The sequence below is a fragment of the Microcebus murinus genome, chromosome 6 (genome assembly GCF_040939455.1).
Source record: "Microcebus murinus isolate Inina chromosome 6, M.murinus_Inina_mat1.0, whole genome shotgun sequence".
Classification (NCBI taxonomy): domain Eukaryota; kingdom Metazoa; phylum Chordata; class Mammalia; order Primates; family Cheirogaleidae; genus Microcebus; species Microcebus murinus.
In genome coordinates, this window is record NC_134109.1 from 91,438,860 (window position 1) to 91,453,530 (window position 14,671).

Sequence of the window (14,671 nt, forward strand, 5' to 3'; positions counted from 1 at the left end):
CCTCTACATTGTTACTAAGCTATTTGATGTCCTTTATTTGCCGCACCTTCCAATAATCTCTTCAGTATCTGGTTAAGAATCAGACTAGGATCTGTAAATGTACGCGTTTTTAAAATCTAATAGAATTTCTTGTATTCACCAAATACAAACTGGATTACCAATTAGGACAGATAAGACTTAATCATATAGAACAGGTTATTACATGGTCAGGTCACATGAAATTATTGGTATTTGACTCTTTCGACATAAACAATGACAATTTCATGTGGTCCAACCTAAGGTAATAGCTTTCATAAAAAATGATTTCTACTTGAATCATCAGTATTACTTTTTTATCATCTAGAGCATAGTATTTTTTATACTTAAAAAAAAAAAAAACTTAAGCCATGTTTCTAGTCAATCAAATTGAGTTGTTTTATTTTTATTACAAAAACTTTTGGAAGTTTTGAATATATTCAAAGAGGTGTTTGGTAAATTTTTCATTTAGCTGTTCATAATTATATGTATTCAACTTTAGTTTTTGTGGCACTCGAGTTTACTTTCTAATGACAAAGGGTAGCTATCACAGATGGATACCAGTGCTAAAATATCACAGGCATTATCAAGTGTTTTGTAGCATCTGTGCAATAACTTTTTTTTTTAATTCCAGCTCTTTGTATTTATTATAACATCTAGCAAAAGAGTCCAGAGAGGACTGACATATAACCAACGTTACTATTTATGAATTCTTAAGCACAGTTGCACCCTTCCAGATAACTGGTTAAAGCTTAGATTTAAGTGGAAAATTTAATTGGAATGTAGGATTTCCTAACAGTTCTATTCTCTGGCAACTCCTTGGTGATTATTACAAAAGTTTTTTTTTTTTTTTCCTTAAATAATCCTGTGCTGTGCTGTTGTGTTGCTGATATTTGGGATGAGAGGGATGTTATTAATAGTTAATAGTGTTTACCTTTATGATTGCCTCTCCTGATTCAAGTTTGGTGTTCAGATAAAGTCTGGTCAGGACTTTTTTTTTTTTTTAATGTATCTATGTTAACTTGTCCTTTGCTGTTAAATACAGAACATATGTATGCATTTGAATGATATAATTAGCTACAATTAGATAGCTGCAGTTAAAAACATGAGTGCCTAACACACTTCTAAGTGTTTCACACATATGTATTATTTTTAATTCTCTTAAAAAGGTAATTATTGATATTCTAGTTTTACAGAGTGGGGGCATGGAGGCTCAGTGCAAATGAGTAACTTGCCCAAGGTCATATTGCCAGTAAGTAGCTCAGAAGGAATTTGAACCAGACAGGTCTTTCTCCATACTGGTCCTATTATTCCATTGTGTCTGAAACACATTGACCTTGGAAGTAAAATGCAAAAAGGTGTAACTTATACTGTAAATCACAGATCTTGGAATATTAGAACTAGAATAGGACAACCACAAAAACATCAGCAACATGAAATGTTCCAGGCCCTTTACCTTTATATTATCCTTTGCTCCTCATTATAACCCAGATCTTTAGAGGTCATGGATGTACAGCTGTTTATTCTATGGACAGGTAAGTTGAAAAGAACATATCACTTAAATAAAAATAAGATTTGAGAAGACAATGCCTTTATCAAAATGTCAAATGTATATCCAAAATAGACCTTGTTTCCAACTTCAAACAAATGGTCCAATTTCAAGTACAGTAATTATGCCACTAATTTGAACATACTTATTTATCATATTTAATAAGGAACAAAAAGGGAGAGTATGATTATTATTACCACCTGTTATATTTCTCTAATTATTTTCCAATACACAATTTTGAATACCTACTTGCTGCAGGTACTAAAGTTCAGAAAATTTAAAAAACAAAAACAGAAAACCTCCCAGGGAACATTCATGTAGAGATGACATTTTATCTGGGTTGTGAAAGAAAGCTGAGTGTTCACCAGGTAGAGGAGTAGGGGAGTAGGGAAAAGCCATCCTTACTAAGAAAAACATGAATACATGATCTGAGCTGGGAAAACATGGTGAACCAAAGAAATGGTGAGTAGAAATGACCTTCACCGTGAGCACATGTGCGCACACACACTCATTTCTCCTATGTTCTTAAGAGGACAATCTGATCATCCTCTTCTCTGATCTCTCTCATTTTACGTGATCTCTTTTCATGGCAAATGGATGCTGAGGTATTTTTTTAAAACAAGTTTTTACCTTTATCTTAATATTAATATTAAATTAATATTAATAACTAATACTTTTATCTAATTTATATGGTTTTACATTACGTAATTGTTATATTTTAATAACTTACTAATTCATATTATCCAATATTGGTTTATTACTATTTTAATTTTTAATATTAATAAATGTCAAAACATCTGTTAAAACAAGTTTATTCTGCAGCATTATTATCTGTGTAGAAAACATTAAATATAAAAATGTAATGCAAGACTTTGAAATATTTATAATCTAATTGTGGGAGCTAGAAGGTGGTTCAGGGAAATTCATGTACCTTAAGAAGGTCACACTTTGCCTTCTGGTTCTATGATCTGTTAAAGCAAACGTACTTCCTTCAGTCAACCCTCAAATGCCAATGCATGGACTCTGATTCTACCCCTTTTCTTTTTCAAAAGTCATGGCAATAATATAATTCCTTTCTTGTTCTTATATTTATTACCTTCTATGTTTCTGACATAATGTAGATTTATAATCCCCTAATACTACAAAGAAAAACCTTGAGAGAACAACAAAAGTGAAGTGTTGGGGACTTTTGTATTTTTTCAAATTGTAATTCCCATAATTAAATTCTTCCTGTTTAAAAAGTTTCTCTGCATTGTCACTGGGTTTTGAACTTAGAGCTTGTCCATCTACTGTAATGGAATTAAAGTTAACAGGGTTAGGGATCTTGATTCAATAACGAGTAAGACACCAGTATTGAGATGGAAGTGGGTTGCATAATTCATGATAAATCACTGAAAGGAAATGTGAAAGTTGAGTGTCTCATAGTATTTCCATTTGGTGGGTCAGAGTTTAAGGAATTAAGATGTAACAGGAGAATTTAATTACTGTTTGAAAGGCGGCTGCTGCTTTGCCTCAGGATGGCTCTTGCAGAAGGTTCCGGCTGGTGATTTTCTCCAACAGGGCCCTGCCTTCCAGCCTGAGTTGAAACGAAATTATTTACAATTACTAGAAGATATTTAAAATACAATTTTTATTAGAACAGAAAAATATAATGAATAAAATAAAAAATGTTCACTAATTTTAGTACTTATATTTTGATATATACTCTTACAGCTTATGTCAATGGATATATATTTTGGATGTATTCATTCATCTATATTTAATATTTCTTTTATCAATATGTCTTTTAAAAAACCTGGCATAATACAATTTAAAATATTAAAGAATCTTATTGAATGCAACTAAAATATACAACTAGAAATTTTAAATATTCTTAAAGAACATGATTTTTAATGGTGACATCACTATTGACATTTTTGGCTGATACAGTTACAGTGTGAGCTATATTAATATTTTAGATGTTTCATCAGGTCTAGCTTGCTTATAAGTTCATGTTTTGGTTTTGAAACTCTTTGCTAGCGTACTGCTTCAGTAACGATGTTACATTAGGAGATGATTACCTGGGCAGGAACATTTTCCCAGCAGAAATTAGGAAATCAAGCTTTATTGACTTTATGCAGTCCACAGGCATCTCTCTGGGTAGGGCAATCTATCACTTAATAGGTTAAATTCTGATGAGTTGAATAAGGAGAAACTTTTTTGTTGTTTTAATTATAGAAGGTAAGTATTGGGCCATATCTAGGAAACTCTAAATTAAAAATATCTGTACTAAGACCATTTGCAAAGTTGGAATAAATAATTTTAAAGAAATTAGTCATTTAGATGGTTGCCCAAGAAAATTATCCCAATAGTGATTGGCTCTACAGAGATATGGCACCTGTGAATTAAAAACAAAAATAAAACCAAAACAACACACACACACAGGCACGCACATACTACACACATAAAATAATCCTGAGTCCAGAAAGAAAAAAATTGTTGTCCTTTAATTTGGGATGGAATAGAATACTTTATTTCCATGGAAACAAAACCAGCTCTCTCATTAGCAATAAAAAAAAATGTAAAATTAGAAATATGAATCACTCTCTAAGAAGAATTATTTTTAATTAAAGGAAAATTACAAAGCAAATCACTTAGCTTTACCAGTATTTGTTTATCATGAGTTTATGCAGTTAAAGATCTTACTGATATTTTTCTATTGATAAAAAAGAAAAAAGCCAAATTCAGAAACTGGTAAACTAAACCATAAGTCTTGGTTAGCAAATTAATCAGGTTGGAAATTTTCTAATAGAGTAAGATTTAATAAAACTGTGAATTCTCTATTATACATGAAGGATTTTTTTCTCTAGTATCTAAAGATATTTCTCTTGCTGTCAAATTGTGCTACTACAAAAGCCTATCATTTCCCATCTTAAAATGCAAACCTTTATATTTTCATAAAAGTCAAGGTTTGTGAAACACATTTTAAATAGTTAAGGAATGCTGTAGAACACAGCAGGTATAAGAAATAATAACCGTTCATAAATTCAATTTATTTTAAATCATTTCAGATATGATCAAACAAAATCAACTCACTAAGAATTTATTATTCTTTTCCCACCTGATTTAATTAGAATTGTATTCAGCTTTAAATTAACCCACGGTTGTGGCTTAGTCAAGAAAGATATTCATTTATTTCATTCAACAAGAATTTCAGGTACAGGCATTTGGGAGCTAGTATGGTAACTCAGTATTCTATCAAAGAACAAAGCTTATTCTGTCTTACTGTTTTAACATCTTTAGAATAGGTTGTTCTGTGTCCATGTTCCAAGGTAGTAAAAGAGGAAAATAGAAGAGATAGCATCAGAAGACTACTGCTTATATCTCACTGGTAGAACTAACTTTATCAAATGTCCATCTCTAGTGCAGAGGAGTTTGGGGAATTGTGTAAAACTAGGGAAGGGAAGGGGGAAGTGGCTTGAAAGATTGTCATATGAGGAAACTTACAATATTTGCCACCATCCACCTCTTTGACTTCTCAACATTTGTATACAACTTTTCTACCCCTGTATTTACTTTATTATTATTATTATTAATTTTATTTTAGTATATTATGGGAGTAAAAGTGTTAAGGTTACATATATTGCCCATGCCCCCCTTCCCCTTGAGTCAGAGCCTCAAACGTGACCATCCCCTAAACGTTGCACATCTCACTTATTGTATTTGTATATGCTCATCCTCTACTCCCCCCTCCCACCTGCTCGACACCTGATAAATGTTATTCCTATAAGTCCACTGAGGTGTTGATCTGTTAATACCAATTTGCTGGTGAGTACATGTGGTGCTTGTTTTTCCATCTTGAGATACTTCACTTAGTAGAATGTGTTCCAGCTCCATCCAGGAATATACAAGAGGTGCTATATCGCCATCATTTCTTAAAGCTGAGTAGTACTCCATGGTATACATATACCACATTTTATTAATCCACTCATGAATTGATGGGCACTTGGGTTGTTTCCACAACTTTGCAATTGTGAATTGTGCTGCTATAAACATTCGAGTGCAAGTGTCTTTTTCATAAAGTGACTTTTGATCTTTTGGGTAGATGCCCAATAGTAGAATTGCTGGATCAAATGGTAGATCTACTTGTATTGCTTTAAGGTATCTCCATATTGCTTTCAACAGAGGTTGAACTAGTTTGCACTCCCACCAGCAGTGTAGGAGTGTTCTTATCTCTCCGCATACACGCCAACATTTATTGTTTGGGGACTTTTTGCTAAAGGCCATTTTCACTGGAGTTAAGTGATATCGCAGTGTGGTTTTGATTTGCATTTCCCTGATGATTAGAGATGTTGAGCATTTTTTCATGTTTGTTGGCCATTATACTGTCTTCTTTTGAGAAGTTTCTGTTCATGTTCTGTTCAGAAGTTTCTTTGCCCATTTTTTGATAGGGTTGTTTGATTTTTTTCTTGCTGATTTTCCTGAGTTCCAAATAGATCCTAGTTATCAGCCCTTTATCGGATGTGTAGCTTGTGAAAATTTTCTCCCATTCTGTGGGTTGTCTGTTTGCTCTCTTGACAGTTTCTTTGGCGGTGCAGAAGCTTTTTAATTTGATCAGGTCCCATTTATTTATTTTTGTTGCTGCTGTGATTGCCTTTGGAGTCTTCTTCATAAATTTGTTGCCTAGGCCAATGTCTAGAAGAGTATTTCCAACATTTTCCTCTAGAATTCTAATAGTTTCACACCTAAGGTTCAAGTCTGTTACCCAGTGTGAGTTGATTTTTGTAAGAGGTGAAAGATGTGGGTCTTGTTTCATTCTTCTACATGTGGCTATCCAGTTTTCCCAGCACCATTTAAATGAAATGAATTCATCCTCTTTCTTTTGAGGTAGGTAATCTCAAAATCATGTCCAATTTCTGCCTTTGGCTTGAAATCCAGGATCTTTGATTGATCTGTCCATCAGCTCTAGGTTTGGTTCTTTGTTGATCCTGGGACAGAAATTAAAGACAATTCATCTTCTTCCAACACTCCCACATGTATCATTGTGGAGAAAGAAGATAGGATAACAACAATTTTAAATTTCTCATTTCGTAAGAGGGAAAATGAGAAACACCTGTTATTGGTACATAGCAAATGTAGAGTCCTGCTGGACAGGTATACTCAGGACTCCCTGATCCTGGCAACAGAAGTAGTTATTGATTAGCCAGGCTGGTGTGCTGTGTCACTTCTTTCTGGATGAATTTCTTTTATACAGTTTCTCCAATTCTTTAGATATACAGCTGGGTAGACCTCCTTTGCCCATTTTGTCAGTGCCTACACTCAAAGTGGGTACTATGGAAAGCGAAAGTAAACTAAAAAGGCCTATAAAAATAATTAAAAAGCATTCCATTTTTTATAATACCCATAAATTTGGACCTGCCCAAGAAATCCAGGCAGGTGCTCTTCCTAAGTGGGGGGATACTGTACTTGGAGTCTACTTTCTAATGCTGTGAGTTCAGGGACGCTGGAATCACTTTAAGTACAGTTGCAGCCAGCCAAACCTAAAGGCACATTGACAATAATCTTTCCTGGAAAATTTACCAGGCTTCCAGGAGATGGGCTTTAAGACAATTTTATGAGCGAAAAACCACATAAGCTTGGAAATTTTAACTCCTTAGCTCTTTGGCTCCTCTGTTCTGATCAGTTTCTCTCTCTTAACCTAATGGTTGTAACCTCAGTCCCCACAAAATAATATGCCAGGTGAGAATGAAACACCTTTAATCAGATTTTTGCCACTAAGTTTCCCTTATTGCCACTCAAAGAAGTATTAAAAGATGGTTCTGGAAAAGCCCTGGGGCAATAATTTTAGCTTTTTTTTGCAGTTGTGCTTAGAAGCCCGCAATTTTGTGAGTACTGGCTTTTCTCAACCCCACAGGGTTCCAAATTATGATTGTTTCAGCCGATTTATAGTGCAGGGCACTAGCAAGTGAACCTCTTTTGGCACAGCTGTGCTTCCTTCTATCTCTGCTTACGGACTGTTTAGATCTAGTTTGAGCATATTAATCTTCAGCATATTTTTGAGAATGACAAGATTTCATAAGCATATGCCAACATTCTGAATTTTATTCCTACCATTCCTACTCATAAACATGGCTCAGTTGGCACGTGGTCAGGGTTTCTAAACATAGCAGGCAACAGTGTGACCAGCTGTTTTGCTATGGCACATCAAAATGCATTGGCTTTCCAGCCCGAGGTGGTTGAGTTTTCACTGCTTGTCCCACCATCTCCTTCATAGAGTCAGTTCTACAATTTTTTTTTTTTGAAACAGAGTCTCACTCTGTTGCCTGGGCTAGAGTGCTGTGGCATCAGCCTCGTTCACAGCAACCTCAAACTCCTGGGCTCAAGCGATCCTCCTGCCTCAGCCTCCCAAGGAGCTGGAACTACAGGCATGCGCCACCATGCCTGGATAATTTTTTCTATATATATTAGTTTGCCAATTAATTTGTTTCTATTTATAGTAGAGACATGGTCTCGCTCTTGCTCAGGCTGGTTTTGAACTCCTGACCTTGAGCGATCGGTCCCCCTTGGCCTCCAAGAGTGCTAGGATGACAAGCGTGAGCCTCCGCGCCCGGCCCCAGTCAGTATTCCAATATTCTTAATTGCAAACAACATAGTCCACTTTGGTTAGTTTATGCACAGAAGGATTATTTCATAGATTATTATGTTGCTAAAAATAGTTGGAGAAGTCAAAAAACGGCAGCAACAGAAGCTACTGTGTGGGAACAATACCAAATTATAGGGTAGCATTTCCTTGAAGAAAATACCAATCAATATTTTGGCCCCCACCCCCCAGATTAAATACTAGAAACACTATATTAAAGTACTAAAACACCCACTGCCACTGTTGCCAGAAGTGTAATTTCCCGGGATATGGCCATTGCATCACTTCGCTTGATTTTGAGTTCACATCTTGCTTGAATGCAAGGCAAATGTGCAGACCATAGCTGCAAAGGAATCTAAGAATGGGTGCTATCTAGCTTCACTATTGAGAAGATGAGGAACATAAGGAGGGATATAGCCAAAATGCAAGCAGAATGCTCAGGGATGCTGTGCATTCATATGTGATGGTTCTTCAGTAGAGCATCTTCAAGGCAATCTCTGGCTTTCTACCCATTCCCAATCCTTTGTGTAAATTTCAATATTTGAAACAGCAGCTCCATTGCTCTCTTTACTCTGTGGAGGTAAAAATGTAAGTTTCTGACAGTTTAAACCTGAAACATAATGGCAAACTTTGTTTTTAATATTCCTCCAAAATAGCTCTTAGAATTGAAGGAGCTAGTTATTCTTTATGTGGCAAAAAAAAAGGGAGAACCAATGTTTTGACAAATATTGTAAATGTATCATAAATGCAAGATTTTAATGATAGGGAATTCTGGGTCAGGGCATACAGGAACTCTCCAAACTGTTGATGTAACTTTTCTATAAATCTAAAATCTTTCTAAAATTAAAAGTTCATTTAATTAAAAAAATGAAAGAAATAAAATCAATGAGAACTACAGAGAGACTCAAACTCTCTTAAGCAAAATGCCAAGTATATTCATAGGGAGTATATCATTGTTTATTTATATTTGTCCTTCACCTATTAATATCATGTATTTTTGATATTAAATAGAAATTTTGAAAGATAGTATCATCTTTCCTTCCTCTTGCTATATAATATATATGTGTAGATAGATACATGCACATATATATTTATGAATTCTGGAGAAAGATATTGCCTGTATATATGTGTGTGTATATATATGCATTCCTATATGTTATTACTATTTTATATGCATTATTACTTGTATATATATTTAACCATTTAAAAAATCTTATCTTTATAACAAAACTAGAGCCTCAAAACTTATTTTTTCAAAATGAGATGAGATATTTTATCTTGTTAAGGAATAGATTCTAAAAATGGTTACCAATCTTTATTATCTAGAGCTTGCTATTTACTTTACTTGCTATTTGCAGGTAAAAAATATATTAGATCTCTGTCTCCTAGGACTTACATGAACTCTGGTGATTTATTTATTTTATCAAAAGGTGACAAAAAAAGGGCATCTTTCTGCTTTTGGATGTTTTGAATGTTTAAGACAATATAGCTGTGTTTCTGCTACTTCAAAATTTCTTTCAATCTTTTTCTAATATAAAAATGAAGCAAATAAACTGATTGTCGAGTTTTTGTTTCTACCTGAACATTTTTTTTTCTTCTTTTTGGTAGCAAAGAAATTAAAATCTGGGCCATTTTTAATATAAATATGGGGCAAATGCCAAATATTTTATTATCCAAATATCATAGCTACAGTAATTTCAGGTGTATATCTATATAGTAATCTTTGGAATTCTGAGAGGCTGGGAAACAGCTGTGCTGTTATCATTCTAACTGCTCTCCCTGGTTAATGCTGGGCTTTGTTAGCTGCTACAGACACAGTGTTGTGGATTAATTCTTCCTCCCTCCCCACTGTTTCTATCACATTTTGCTAATAAACATCAGTGACAATACCCCATGTAAGGATTTCTGACTCATGTTTGATTATATGTAGTTCTCTTAAAGGAAATAGGATGGGGAAATCAGTGACAATACCCCATGTAAGGATTTCTGACTCATGTTTGATTATATGTAGTTCTCTTAAAGGAAATAGGATGGGGAAATGGGGTTGGATTTTCTCTTATGAACATTATTTAACTAATCAAACTTTTCTTCAGTATATCTGCACTGTGTACCTGCAACATCCCATGGATGGAATGGGTTAGTGGGAAATCCCATTTATTATGTAACGTACTAGGCCTTTCTGGATTAGATAGATTTAAAATAAGTTACAAACATCAGATGCCACTTAGAGCAGTTATCAATGGTTGTTAACTTATCCACATTTATTTTCAGTGAGTGTCATAACTCCACAGATCGAATCAAAGTCAGAGTGTGGGATGAAGATGATGACATTAAATCCAGAGTCAAGCAACATTTCAAAAAGGAGTCAGATGATTTTCTGGGACAAACAATTGTAGAAGTGAGGACCTTGAGTGGAGAAATGGATGTCTGGTACAATTTAGGTGATTATCTTTATATCTACTTGAAAACAAGTTAAATAAACGTCCAGATTACCTGTAGCATGTATTATATTCCCATATAAATAAAAATAACCAACCAATGCCTTTCTAGAACATTCTGTTGGACTTTAGATGATTAATTTCATGGGCAAGTAAAGACTACTATTAATTTAAATTCAGTATTATTGAAAGGCTTTGGTAAATGAAATGAGAAAACCCTTTGGAAGAATCAACTAAATGTCTTTTAGAAGAAAAAATATTATTTCTTTCTTAATTTGTAATTCATAAAATATGGCTTCCAAAACTTTTGTCAAATGTGTGGGAAACCAATAATCAACCTATGATTTAATGCTGCTTGATTTTGGTCCATTAATGAAATTTTGGCAAAAAAGAAAAAATGTATTGGGAATATGTTTAATTGAAATGATTTTTAAAATGGAATTTTATTATGCAACCAGAAATTAAATAAAAAAAAGTTTTGATTTGACTTTTATTGGAATTACATAAAACCTAAAATCTTCAATGATGATTTAATAATAGTAAAAATGTATGGGTCACCTCAGTTTCTGTAAATGACTGATCAAAAGATTTCTAATCATATCCTCTGAAATGTTTTAATTAAATTTTGAGGGGTAGCTAGTTATAAATCAGAGAAATGTTGACACAGTCCCAGTATAACAAATAGGTACCATTTAGGATGCTAATATATTTTAACAAATTAAAAGGTGCTTTTGGCTTTTTTAGAACCTACATACCTCAAGTAATGTAATTGTTACAAAGTAAAGGGAGAGTGTCATAAAATTAGTGAAATTCTATATAATAATTTAAAGAAAAAATATATTTAATTTATCTTGGCACAAATGAGTCAAGCTCGACTAAGGGCTCATTATCAAAAAATATTTTAAGAAATTTTCCTGAAAGAAAATTGGTGCTCCTACATTATTGGAGTAGAGTTTTATCTCAGTTGTAATGAACACTCTCCCACATATCGTTTAACACATTGACTGTTACACTAGGAAAAAAAAAATATCCCTGGGGCCATATGTTTTATTAAAACAAAGCAATCCTTTCTAACATTTTTTTGTTGTTTTCTGTGCATGAGTTATATGCAACACAATCCACATTTTTAGAATTAAATTGTCAATATTAATTGTAACAATAAAAACATCAACAAGTAAGATTTTCACGAACCAGCTACAGGGTTTTGCTTCATGAAGCCCCAGGCTCAAACCTAGCCTGAGTTTAATACAACTCACATGGCAGTCAATGTGTTAAGTTATTAAATGACCTTATACATGAAAACATAGATGTTAGCTAAGGATAAAGTTCAATCCATTAACTCTGTGGAACATTCACAAATTATGTCTTACTATTATATTGAAGAGATTTACCTATCCGTGGACTCCTCCCTTTTGCCTCTCCCCCATGGGTAAGTTAACAGGTCTTTGGGTTGCCTCAGTAAAGCTATAATTCAGAACAGAAAATCCTCATTTTTTTTTTTGACAGAACATATATGGGTATATTCAATTTGCCATGGAACTCAAATGTGCTATTAGTAAAATCAGTAGTCTAGCTCTCCAGCTATAACTCTCCTTCAGTCTATGAAATGAAAATATGGTGCAACACAATATTGTAAGCCTTTGCCAGCTCACCTTCAATTGGTTCTTTGGTGCCCTCATTGCTGATGCTTAACCTTTGAGAGAAAAAGAGAGAGCAGGTTTTAGCTTTTTAGGCTTTGTGTAAAATCCTTAAATAGGTTCAATGCCCAAATACCCTATTTTCAGTCTTTGTAGTACACTTTCCTCCCTCCTCATCACTTAGAATTCATTCCATCACACAAAGGTAGGCTTGGGCAAAAGCCCTGGGTGTCCAAGCAGAGCCTGCTTCCCAGAGAGCCTTTGGCATGATGATAGTTAAAATCAAAGAACCAAGAAAGTTCCCTGGAGCTCTGGAAAGAGGTATGTGACAAAAAGATTCCAGGACTTGCATTTCTCTTGGCCCCAGCAGAGAACTTAAATATTTGCCGAGAATTAACTATCTCTCAGCTGGTAAGAAAAACTCTCAGGATCCTAGGGCTACTAAAATAGAAACTTTGCAACACAATGACTGTTTAATAGTAACAAGTAGAAGTCAGCAGGCATTCCACAAGAGGCAAGTAGCCTTCATGATTTACCCTGTATCTTACATGGCTAAAAATACAGTTATGTTTATAAAGAAGGCCAATTTAAAAAGTGTCCAGCACTGGCTTTGTGCCACTTTACCTAGATCCTATTTTTCATTTGTGAAATAGTGTCAAGCCCCCCTCACCCCCAACCCTGACTACAATCACATCCTGGGGATTCTGTGACTATATGTTTATTTCTCTGAAAGCTACCCATCATCTTGAATACACACTCATGCATATTATTTGGCTAAATTGACTGAATTGATTCCATTCAAATAAATAGTTAATCCAATACTTATAAATAAACACAGGTTACAGACTGTAGGTCTTTATGAATCACTCATAATAAAAACTATTAAAATTTTTATTTGCTAACTGGAGCTTTGGCTCATCTTTTGAAGCTCAGAAAGAAAGAGAAGAAACTGAGCAGCGGTAGCTTTTAGGCAAAACACTCTCCTGGTTAATTCTACACTTGCAATTGTCCTGCTTTTTTAATTGCCAAAAATGTATTTAGTTTCATTGTATAAACTTATCAAGTACACAGAAATTTTGTCAGAATAGCAGGGTCTCCTGATAAAGTTTTTCTATTGGGGGAATCTGTAAGACAGTTCGACAGTCACAATGACACAATAGGCAAATATTTTAAATTATATTTAGGGAAATAACGGTGGTTACTTAATAATAAAGTCTGACCTAGAAAAATGGCTTTTAGCTACTTAAACCTTTTTTTTAAAGCTTTTGAGAATGTGTATGAGAAACATGGCATTGCCAAAGATGACTAATCAATTACTTTTTTTGCTTTATCAGAGAAACGGACGGATAAGTCAGCTGTATCTGGGGCTATTCGATTGAAGATCAATGTGGAAATAAAAGGAGAGGAGAAGGTGGCTCCATATCATATACAATACACATGTTTACATGAGGTAAATAAATTGCATTATATGGATGATAAAACCTAGAAAAGAAAATGGTCCTGATTATGGATTATAAAACTAAATAATTTGATTTAAAAAAATCGTTGAATTAAGTTTGTAGAGTCCTTCCTGGAGTTCTGACTCTCTCCTATGGCAGGTGATGTGTTAGGGTATCATAAATCCTATGTGTTGCCCCCTGCAAGCTTGTCCTCTGATGAAAGTTTAGAACAAGCCCATGAGGCACATATTAATAGGCAATAAGATGATAATGCATAAGTAGGGAAAAATTACCATTTTCCTGAAGAGTAAGAAAGAACATTAAAAAGTGTTTACTGAAGAAATGAGTAATGACAAGTACTTTGGAAGCATTAAAGAGCTAGTAATTCCTTCGGTAGCACAGGAGAGGATCCAAATCATAATTGTTTCTGAGAACTCCGAGTTAGGGTTCAGATTTTATGGAAGATTTAATTAGAGGTATTATTTATAACTAGAAACATAAAAATGCTGATGTGGTTTCAATGGCTTTTGGGAGCCAATGTAACAAGCAGTCATTTTTTTTTTTTCTTTTTCTGAGTATAACAAAGGGCTTCATACATATTGAACCTTCCTCCATTCTAACTTTTCTTTCTACAAAGATAAATGAGAGGATCAGGAGGTGGTTACCCACCAAAGAGGTAGGGCCTGGTTGGTTTGGAGAGAGTGAGAGACCACTCACCATTAATCCAAAGGGTGGATTCACCAATTCCCTTTCATGCCTCAGTATGGATGCATACATAGACTCATAATCTTGGGGTTCTATTGGATGCTTTGCAGCTGATAGGTTAGTTAGAGATGTCACTGGAAATGTTTTCTGATGCAAATGATACTTGTCTCATATATCAAAAAGTATGAGATGCATCTGAGGAATAAGTGTACCTTTGTTCATGTTCAAAGTGATAAAAAGAAAGTACATTCCTAAGACAGAAAAAGACA

The 14,671-nt window shown here is 34.2% G+C and overlaps 1 protein-coding gene across 1 annotated transcript in view; it reads left to right on the top strand.

Moving 5' to 3' along the window:
- UNC13C (unc-13 homolog C) overlaps positions 1-14,671 on the top strand; it is a 493,476-nt gene that overhangs the window by 211,771 nt on the left and 267,034 nt on the right. Inside the window, exons 10-11 of the mRNA XM_076004387.1 lie at positions 10,455-10,624; positions 13,593-13,708. Of these exons, the coding sequence (XP_075860502.1) occupies positions 10,455-10,624; positions 13,593-13,708 (286 nt within the window). The remainder of the gene's footprint in view (positions 1-10,454; positions 10,625-13,592; positions 13,709-14,671) is intronic.